The 11,103-nt window shown below is 47.3% G+C and overlaps 1 protein-coding gene across 1 annotated transcript; it reads left to right on the top strand.

Annotated features, from left to right (window-relative positions):
• The first annotated feature begins 4,236 nt into the window (after positions 1–4,236).
• LOC129038277 (synaptobrevin homolog YKT6-like) lies at positions 4,237–4,629 on the top strand. Its single transcript, XM_054491053.1, has one exon. The coding sequence runs from the start codon at positions 4,237–4,239 to the stop codon at positions 4,627–4,629; it is 393 nt and encodes a 130-aa protein (XP_054347028.1).
• Positions 4,630–11,103: the final 6,474 nt, after the last annotated feature.

Raw genomic sequence — 11,103 nt, 5'->3', positions numbered from 1 at the left:
AAAGAAATACCCAAGAGTGGGTAATTTATAAAGGAAAGAGGTTTAACTGACTCACAGTTCAGCATGGCTGGGGAGACCTTAGGAAACACAATCGTGGCAGAAGGCAAAGGAAAAGCAGGGCACCTTCTTCACAAGGCAGCAGGTAGGAGAAGTGAGTGCAAGCAGGAGAAATGCTAGACGCTTATAAAACCATCAGATCTCGGCAGGGCGCGGTGGCTCACACCTATAATCCTAGCACTTTGGGAGGCCGAGGCGGGCAGATCACCTGAGGTCAGGAGTTCAAGACCAGCCTGGCCAACATGGGGAAACACCGTCTCTACTAAAAATACAAAAATTAGCCGGACAAGGTGGCAGGTGCCTGGAATCCCAGCTACTCGCGGGGCTGAGGCAGGGGAATCACTTGAATCCAGGAGGCAGAGGTTGCAGTGAGCCAAGATCATGCCATTGCACTCCAGCCTGGGCTACAGAGCAAGACTCTGTCGCAAAAAAAAAAAAAAAAAATCAGATCTCATGAGAACTCACTCACTATCACAATAACAGCATGGGGGAAATTGCCCCTGTGATCCAGTCACTTCCCGCTGGGTCCCTCCTATGACATGTGGGGATTATGGGGATTACAATTCAAGATGAGATTTGGGTGGGGACACAGCCAAACCATATCAACATGTAAATTCATGCAGCGTTCCATATTTTAAAAGAATATTATTATAATTAATTATAAATTATATTATTATAATTAATTAACCTTAGCTTACTGTAACTCTCTTACTTTATAAACTTTTTAATTTGTTTTAACTTTTTGACTCTTTTGTAAAACAGCTTAAAACACAAACGCATTGTACAGCTTTACAAAATTATTTTCTTTCTTTGTATCCTTATTCTATAAACTTTTTTCTATTTTAAAAATTTTCTATTTTTTTTTAACTTTAAAAATTTGTTGTTACAAACTAAGACACATACACATACATTAGCCTACACAGGGTCAGGATCATCAAGATGTGACTAGGTGATAGGAATTTTCCAGCTCCATTATAATCTTATGGGACCATTGCTGTGTATTTGGTTCATAGTTGACTGAAACTGGTACATGACTGTCTGTACTTAGCCTTAGAATTCCTTCCTTCCTTCCTTCCTTCCTTCCTTCTTCTCTCCCTCCCTCCTTCCCTTCCCTTCCCCTTCCCCTTCCCCTTCCTTCCTTCCTCCCACCCTCCTTCCCTCCCTCCTTTCCTTCCCTTCCTTCCCCTTCCCCTTCCTTCCTTCCTTCTTTTCTTTCTTTCTTTCTTTTGACAAGAGTCTCACTCTGTTGCCTAGGCTAGAGTGCAGTGGCGCAATCTCAGCTCACTGCCACCTGTGCCTCCCATGTTCAAGTGATTCTCCTGCCTCAGCCTCCCCAGTAACTCCTGCTTCAGCCTCCCCGGTACAATTTTGTATTTTTAGTAGAGACAGGGTTTCACCATGTTGGCCAGGCTGGTCTCAAACTCCTGACCTCAAGTGATCTACCTGCCTCGGCCTCCCAAAGTGCTGGGATTACAGGCATGAGCCAATACACTGGGCCTTAAAATTCTTTTTCAATTAAATTATTGGTTCAAAGAAAGAAATAGAAGCAGAGGGCCATTCTGTGTGCGTCGAAGGTTGTTTGAAGCCCCTCTCTCTCCCTCTCATCCTTCCCTCTTGTCCCTTTCCTTTCCTTCCTCCTCCTTCTCCCTCTCTTCCCCTTCCTTCTCACTCCCCTCCCTCTTCTCCCTCTCCCCTTCCCCTTCCCCTTCCTTCTCTCTTCCCCCTCTTGCCCACTCCTCCTCCCCCCCCCACTTTCCCTCCCTCCTTCTTCCTCCTCCCTCTCTCTTCCTCCTCCCTCTCCCCCTTCCCTTCCCCCTCACTCTCTCCCACTGTGTCTCCCCATCCCTAGGGCAAAGCATGGCCAGGAGGTATGGGCTGTAAAGCACACATTACCTAGAAGCTATATTATCTCCCAGGGAAAAGAGAGCTTCTGTGGCTTTGCCCGCCAGATTTCCAATAAAAGGATTCATCTTAGATGAGCATGATTGCAGCTAATGGAGAGCTTGCCAGTTTCTAACTTTGCCTTTCACTGAGGGTCCATGTGGGCGTGTTCAGCTGTGACTGCTAGGATAAAGATCAGTTACAGAAATAGCTTTGGAGCTGTTAGGATGATGACTCTTTTTTATGGCAGACCATTAACAACTACATCAAATTACCCATGTGAATTATGAGCTGTAGTAGGGTGCCCGATCTTCCGCTCATTATGTGGGACCCAGTAGTTATTGCAGGTCAAGTCATGCATAATTGCCAACGGCATTTTTACGTGAACTTTGCCAGTCATTTCTTGATGTGGTCCCTTAAGATTATATTACCATCTTTGTACTTTACCTTTTCTGTTTAGATACGTTTGGAGACATAAATACTTCCTATTGTGCTGCAATTGCCTGCAGTATTCAGTACTTGCTGTACAGGTCTGTAGCCTGGGAGCAATGGGCTCTACCACTTAGCCTAGGTATGTGGTAGGCGATACCATCTAGCTTTGCGTAAATGCACCCTATGATGTTTCCAAAACAACACAATTACCTAACAATGCACTTCTCAGAACATAACCCTATGGTGAAGCAACACCTGACTGTATATTTCAGAGCTCCTTCGAATTTGCCTACATTAAAAGTGATTGGGGGCCTGGCGCAGTGGCTCACGTCTGTAATCCCAGCACTTTGGAAGGCCGAGGTGGGTGCATCACCTGAGGTCAGGAGTTCGAGACCAGCCTGGCCAGCATGGTGAAACTCCATCTCTACTAAAAATACAAAAATTAGGTGGGCGTGTTGGCGGGTGCCTGTATCCCAGCTACTCAGGAAGCTGAGGCAGGAGAATCACTTGAACCCAGGAGGCAGAGGTTGCAGTGAGCTGAGATCGCGCCATTGCACTCCAGCCTTGGTGACAGAGCGAGACTCTGTCTCAAAAAAAAAAAAAAGTGATTGGGGCAGGGTGTAGAACAACTGGTTAGAGATAATAGTATAGCCTATCAATGTTAAACATCAATTTGGACAAGTCTGCTTGTACACAGTAGGTTATGCCTCTGAAACATCTAAGGAGCGAGTTCTCAATCCTAGACCATTTTCAAGTTTCTGTAAGGCAGCCAGGAGGTTGGCTAGATGATCTTGCAAATCCTCTTCCTACTCTAACATTCTGCTACCTGATGGGAAGAAACCCAGAGAGACCAGAAACAATTTTGCAGACATTGTTTTTAAATACTTGTTCAATTCTTTTTTTAAAACAGAGTCTTGCTCTGTCACCCAGGCTGGAGTACAGTGGCATGATCACAGCTCACTGCAGCCTCCACCTCATGGGCTCAAGCAATCCTTCCACCTCAGGTGCACGCCACCACGCCCAGCTAGTGTTTTTGTTTTTGTTTTTGTTTGTAGAGACCGGGTCTCACTATATTGCCAAAACTAGTCTCAAATTCATGGGCTCAAGCAAGCAATCCTCCTGCCTCGGCCTCCCGAAGTGCTGGGATTACAGGCGTAAGCCACCAAACCCGGCCCAATTTCTATCTTTCATTCCAAATACAGAATATGTTATCAGACTTAATTGACTGCTTCATGAACACATGGTGCTTTCCACCCGAATGTCCCGGAGCTGGCTCATGGGCAACGGGCTGCCTTGTTTATCTGTATGTCTCTACCAGCCAGCACAGTGCCTGTCACCAAGGAGGAACTCAATAAGAGGTGACTGAACCAGTGATTGAAACAACTCACTGGATGGATGGATGCACAGTGTCTGGTCCTGGGATCAGGAAATGGAGTAATGTGGGAAGACAGGAAGACAGGGCAGCTGGAATCAAATGAAAGGCCCCCAAGAGAGGTTTTGGCTGAGGGACTGAAGTGCAGCCTCTCCGTTACAATTATACCTGGGCCTGTGCAGGCAGGGGGTGCCCCTCTAAAGCTCTTAGTTTCTTATACAAGGTCCTATTACCTGCTGGTCTGAGCAACATCCCCTCCAGGAGGCAGGTATCTTTGTGTGTTTTGAGTAGCTTCCATGCCTTGTGCATACATCTATTATGAATTCCAATGTGGGGATCCTGAGCCAGGAGGAGGAAGCTGGCGCTGGCCCTGTTGGCTGCTCAGCTGCCCGGGGCTGAGAGGCCGGTAGGCAGCTGTGGTCCCGAGGCGTGGTGCTGATCCCTGAGAGCGGGTCCCACAGCTGGGCAGGCAGGTGGCCTGAGGGTGCAGAGCCATGAAGCTGTACAGCCTCAGTGTCCTCTACAAAGGCGAGGCCAAGGTAGTGCTGCTCAAAGCCAGGTACGACGATGTCTCTTCCTTCAGCTTTTTCCAAAGATCCAGCGTTCAGGAATTCATGACTTTCACCAATCAACTGATTGTGGAGCATTCATCCAAAAGCACTAGAGCTTCTGTCGAAGAGCAAGACTGTCTGTGGCACGTCTTTGTCCGGAATGACAGTCTTGCAGGTGACAATAAATGCCCATCCCGGGTGGCCTTTACCTTGCTGGAGAAAGTACTAGATGAATTCTCCAAGCAAGTCAACAGGATAGACTGGCCAGTAGGATCCCCTGCTACAATCCACTCTGCAGCCCTGGATGGTCACCTCAGTAGATACCAGAACCCATGAGATGTTGCCACCATGACTAACGTGCAGGCCGAACCAGACGAGACCCAAATCATTATGCACAATACCATGGAGTCTTTGTTAGAGCAAGGTGAGAAGCTAGGTGGCTTAGTGTCCAAATCCGAGGTGCTGGGAACACAGTCTAAAGCCTTCTACAAAACTGCCCGGAGGCTGGGCATGGTGGCTCATGCCTGTAGCACTTTGGGAGGCCGAGGCGGGCGGATCACCTGAGGTCAGGAGTTCGCGACCAGCCTGGGCAACATGGTGAAACCCTGTCTCTACTAAAATACACAAAATTAGCCGGGCATGGCACCCTGCACCTGTAGTCCCAGCTACGTGGGAGGCTGAGGCAGAAGAATTGCTTGAACCTGGGAGGCGGAGGTTGCAGTGAGCCAAGATTGCACCACTGCACTCCAGCCTGGGTGACAGAGCAAGACTCCCTCTCAAAAAAAAAAAAAAAATTCGCAGAAACAAAACTCATGTTGTGCAATGGCCCAGCACTGGAACAGCATCATCATTCACATCAGAACTGCAACCCCCAGAGAAGAAGAGACAGCCCTACACGAGGACCTGGAGTGGGGGCACACAGGCCATTTTTATTTTGAAGTTCTCAGGAGAAACAGGGATGGTGGAAGGGTGGGAGCTGTTCAAATTAGTATGTGTGGTAGTGATTCTTGGAAAGAATTTGAGGTCCCCAAAGGCGTATTCTTGGGCAAATGAAACCATAAACTCCAACTGGCTTCTGAAAAAAAAAAGAATATCAATGTGTTTCTAGAACAGCACCTGGCACATAGCAGATATCTCTTGTAGTTATTGAAGAAATGGACATATTCAGAATGAGAAGCTTCACTGTGTGTCTGAGGGGAGAGCTATTGTTTCCCGACCAACACAATATTTGTTGTGGTGCAGAGCGGCTGCACATTTGGAAACACAGGGCTTTCGTGACTTGTGTGAACTAATGGCTGCACACCAGTTCTATGGGAAAGGGGAAAGCGTTAGTGGTCAGAGCCAGCTGCCTGGGGGGCTAGCCTGCTTTGCTGCTCATGAGCCTCGAGCTTATGGGCCAGTTGTAACCACCCAAGGGGTTCACCTTGCCTGCTGCCTAGATTGAGCCAATTCACCAAGACAGGGGAACTGCAATAGACAAAGAGTAATTCATGCAAATCCGACTGTGTAGGAGACTGGAGTTTTATTATTACTCAAATCAGTCTCCCCGAGCATTCTGGGAGCAGAGTTTCTAAGGACAATTCGATGGGTAGGAGAAAGCCAGTGAGCCGGGGGCGCTGACTGATCAGAGATGAAATCACGGGGAGTCAAAGCTGTCTTGTGCTGAGTCAGTTCCTGGGTGGGGGCCACACGATCAGATGAGCCAGTTTATTGATGGGGTGGTGCCAGCTGATCCATCAAGTGCAGGGTCTGCAAAATATCTCAAGCACTGATTTCTAGGAGCAGTTTAGGGAGGGTCAGAATCTTGTAGCCTCCAGCTGCATGACTCCTAAATCATAATTTCTAATCTTGCGGCTAATGTTAGTCCTACAAAGGCAATCCAGTCCCCAGGCAGAAGGAGGTCAGTTTTGGGAAAGGGCTGTTATCGTCTTTGTTTTAAGATATAAACTATAAACTAAGTATTTCCCAAAGTTAGTTCAGTCTATGCCCAGGAATGAACAAGAACAGCTTGGAGGTGAGAAGCAAAATGGAGTCAGTTAAGTTAGATCTCTTTCACTGTCTCAGTCTTAATTTTGCAAAGGCAGTTTCACAGTTGCCTGGCCTCTGGATGCCTGTATCCCCGCAGTGATGTGGGCTATAGTGACAGCACCTTCCTCTCAGGGCTTTCGTGAGGAGTAAATAAATTAATAGGCATAAAGCACTTGGAAAAGAGCCTATTCTAACCACTAGGTATATAGAAGTGGTGATTATTAGAGCTAGTCTGGATCCCTTGCATTTGCTGAAATTGCATGCAACTCCTAGGTGAGAAAAAAAGGGTGTTGGATTCTTTTAGCAATATGAAGCCGACAGGCTGTTTAGCGCCCTGAATAGTCATCCAAATGGCTTCACTTCTTGCTAGCCCCAAAGGGTTGGTAGGAAGGCAGCTCTGATATCCTGCAAAAATGTTTGCGGTCATACCCTTTCCTCAGAAAGCCAGCACTGCAGAGAGAACTCAAATGCCCACACTGAATCATGATTCCAGCACCGCCTGAATTAAAGCTAAAATATGGCCAAGGATTCTCCAAAGAAATCCTCACTGAAGACAGAAATTTGGGTCAAATATTTCATCTTCATGAAGTAAAAAGTTTTTCCCCGGGCCGGGAGTATTGTCTTATGCCTGTAATCCCAGCACTTTGGGAGGCTGAGGCAGGAGGATCACTTGAGCCCAAGAATTCAAGACCAGCCTGGCAACATGGTGAAACCCTGTCTCTATAAAAAATACAAACAAACAAACAAAAAATTAGCCAGGAGTGGTGGCACATGCCTGCAGTTCCAGCTACTCAGGAGGCTGAGATGGGAGGATCACTTGAGCCAAGGAGGTCACGGCTGCAGTGGGCCATGATCGCACCAATGCACTCCAGCCTGGATGACAGAGCGAGACCGTGTCTCAAAAAAAGGAAAAAACAAATTAACTTCAAACACCTTCACCCAAGCATAAATCTGGAAACTAAATTATTTCTTTATTTAAACCAATTTTGACAGACCCATGTAATAATGATATAGATTGGTATTTATTGGAAAGAAAAAGTCTACACCACATGACAAATTTTTTTAAAGTAGTGAAAATGTGTATATTACATGATACCAGTTTTTATACTGGTGCAGTGGCTCATGCCTGTGATCCCAGCACTTTGGGAGGCCAAAACGGGTAGATCACCTGAGGTCAGGAGTTCAAGACCAGCCTGGCCAATACGGTGAAACCTCATCTCTACAAAAAACATGAAAATTAGCAGGACATGGTGGTGGGCACCTGTCGTCCCATCTGCTCCGGAGGCTGAGGCAGGAGAATTGGTTGAACCCAGAAGGCAGAGGGAGGTTGCAGTGAACTGAGATCGTGCCACTGCACTCCAACCTGGGCGACAGCAAGACTTCATCTCAAAAAAAAAAAAAAGAAATGAAATTCTGTGTCTACACATACGTGTGCACGTGCACAAACATACGCACACAGATACACACACCCCTCAGGTTTCAATAGTGATTATATGCATATAGTTCTTGATTGATCTTAATGACTTATTGCCTCTGTGAATTTTTAAATTTTTCTACAATGAATATGTAACACTTTTGAAGAAAGAACTGTCAGCCGGGTGCGGTGGCTCACGCCTGTAATCCCAACACTTTGGGAGGCCAAGGTGGGTGGATCACCTGAGGTCGGGAGTTCAAGACCAGCCTGACCAACATGGAGAAACCCCGTCTGTACTAAAAATACAAAATTAGTTGGGTGTGGTAGCCACATGCCTGTAATCCCAGCTACTCGGGAGGCCAAGGCAGGAGAATCGCTTGAACCCGGGAGGCAGAGGTTGCAGTGAGCCAAGATCGTGCCATTGCACTCCAGCCTAGGCAACAAGAGTGAAACTCCGTCTCAAAAAAATAAAGAAAGAAAGAACTGTCAAAATACACACACACACACACACACACACACACACATCCCTTCCTGAGGAAGAAAACTGAGCAGAAGGAATTAGTTTCTAGTAGAGGAATTTCAAAGTAGAAATCCTTTCTTCATGGGGATGGGGGTGTGTCACCGACCCCTCCATCATGTTGCCCTTCCCCCCATTCCCCACTCAGAGGCTCGCTAAGAAGCCCCAGTGTCACCTTGGTGAGAAGTGGCTGCCCTGTCCCATCCTGGAGTCCTGGGGTCCTCCTCCTCTGAGCCACGTGAGAGTTGGCACGTTACATCATCACCTCTGTTTTTGGCAGCCAGCCCAGTGCTCAGATGGCTAAGAGGTGACACCCTATAACGAATATACAGGAAAGAGAAAGAAGAAATTCACTTGGATGACATCTAACACAGACATGAAGAAAAAGGCCACGCCGTCCCTAAAGGACAAGTGATAACTCCGGGCAGAGCAGGCTCCACTGGGCATATGATGCAAACGTTGACCTGTCACTAGCAGCATCAAAGAAAGTTGCTCTGAGGGCACGAGCCAGTTTAATTAATAGCTCACCACTGCATCTTGGAGATGGGTTTCCCACTCTGGTGGAATATTCCATTAGACTTGCTGACAATATTTTATGTCAAATAAGGTATAGATTGACCTGCAAGTCAAGACTGTGGTGGTGTGATCAAGAAAGGAAGTGCAGGCTGGCTGCGGTCGCTCACGCCTGTAGTCCCAGCACTTTGGGAGGCCGAGGCAGGCAGATCACTTGAGGCCAGGAGTTCGAGACCAGCCTGGCCAACATGGTGAAACCCCATCTCTACTAAAACACCAAAATTAGCCAGGCTATAGTAGCACATGCCTGTAATCCCAGCTACTCAGGAGGCTGAGACATGAGAATCATTCGTACCTGGGAAGTGGAGGTTCAGTGAGCTGAGATCATGCCACTACACTCCAACCTGGGCGACAGAGTGAGATACTGAAAAAAAAAAAAAACGAAGGAAGAAAGGAAGGAAGGAAGGAGGGAGGGAGAAAGGAAAGGAAAGGGAAGGGAGGGAAGGGGAGGGGAGGGGAGGGGAGGGGAGGGGAGGGGAAGGGAAGGGAAGGGAAGGGAAGGGAAGGGAAGGAACGGAAGGAAGGAGAGTGCAGGGGTACACAGTTTAATGTGACAGTAACATCTTGGCATACTTGGTTACTAAAACAGGTTGTTAAGCAGAGGACACTGATGTAAGCTTTGAAGCTCAGAATTCAAGGAAAGTAGGGCCTTCCTGGGTCTGCAGAGAGCAAACCCAACCACGAAGAGGCAACGCCCTCAAATTCACTTTCAACAAACCTTTCCAGGGCCCTTCATTTGAGCAGCTGGAATATCATTCAGCAACCATCCTGTCAGCCTTTGGAAACGGGAGACTTGCATTTCATTTCAGACACTGAACACTGTGTTCCGGACCGCGTTTATTCTCCATATAAACAGCGTGTTTTGAGAATCATGCGTTTACTGTATAATACCATGATGTAAACTCATTTCCATCGTGAAAGGTTTCAAGTATTCAGAGGAGGTTAAGAAGAATAAAAAGCTTATAACAAAGCAACCTCTGTTTCCAAAGTGCTAAATAATGAAAAATGTGGTGTGAAAACATCACTAAATTCCATTTAAACATCCGAAATTCAGTCAAGGGAAAAGGAAGTATTAAAGTCAATGACAGAGTCATGAAATCTTAGCGGCTCTGGTATTAGTGGGTAAGTCAGCAACGTGTTTGTACAAGGAAAGCAGGCACCTGGACAATTTCCTAAAACCTGCCCCAATTGGAGAAAGTGATATGGAACCTAAATACTTAGGATGTCTAATAACTACAGCTATTTTGAGAAGAGGAGAAAATCTTTGCCTAGTAAAACCATGATTCTCAGGCATCCACATCTCCAGAACTCTCAGGCTTTCAAACTGGGTCCCAGTCAGGAGATACTAAACACACACAGATATACTGACATATGAAGATACCTGGGATATTTTTGCATCTCTTTCTTTTTTTTTTTTTTTGGAGATGGAGTCTTGCAACTGTCACCCAGGCTGGAGTGCAGTGGCTCAATCTCAGCTCACTGCAACCTCTGGCTCGTGAGTTCAAGCAATTCTCCTGCCTCAGCCACTCGAGTAGCTGGGACTACAGGCGCACACCACTGCACCTGGCTAATTTTTGTATTTTAGTAGAGATGGGGTTTCACCATGTTGGCCAGGCTGATCCGAACTCCTGACCTCGTGATCCAACCACCTCAGCCTCCCAAAGTGCTGTGACTACAGGTGTGAGGCACCATGCCCGGCCTCCATCTCTTCATTTTCTAAATCAATTAAACATGGCTTGGCCCTCAGTCCCCGACCTGGCAGATAATCCAGTCTGAGCCATGTTTTGGGGATTCCACTCTCCACACCCCTTGGGCTCATGTAGGAACTCCTGGGCCTGTGCAGTCCACAGAAGTCCAACTGGAAGAAGGTCCTATGGATCTGAGGTTGCTGGCATAACTCATGTGGCCTCACAAAGGTGGGTGGCACCCCTTCTTCCTGGCTGAGCCTCACATGAAGATCTGAGCCAAGAGGTCCAGGCTTTCAGGTGGGGCTGGCAGCTCTCCAGGGACAACTCAGGTGCCCATTCAAGACATTGCAAGCACACAGCACGCCGTCCCACCCCCCCGCCCCAAGGAAATACCCCAAAGGCCTAACCCTAAGCCATCTACCTCGACTCCAGGTTGCACCACTTCCTGCTTCCTGCCGGTGAGCAGCCTCCTTCCTTCCCACTGGCGGTCCTAATAACTTCCCTCCCTCAACAAGAGGGATAATGAGACTCTAGCCCAGATATTACAAACCAGATGCCTGAGGGCAAAATTCTGAGTTGTTTTAACCATA

Source organism: Pongo pygmaeus, chromosome 5 (genome assembly GCF_028885625.2).
Source record: "Pongo pygmaeus isolate AG05252 chromosome 5, NHGRI_mPonPyg2-v2.0_pri, whole genome shotgun sequence".
In the NCBI taxonomy this organism is placed as follows: domain Eukaryota; kingdom Metazoa; phylum Chordata; class Mammalia; order Primates; family Hominidae; genus Pongo; species Pongo pygmaeus.
Note: the sequence above shows the minus strand (reverse complement) of the source record. Positions and strands in the feature narration are given on the sequence as shown.

What these genes read in the sequence shown, in the direction of transcription:
- LOC129038277 (XM_054491053.1), top strand. Translation starts at nt 4,237, where the DNA reads ATGAAGCTGTACAGCCTCAGTGTCCTCTACAAAGGCGAGGCCAAGGTA.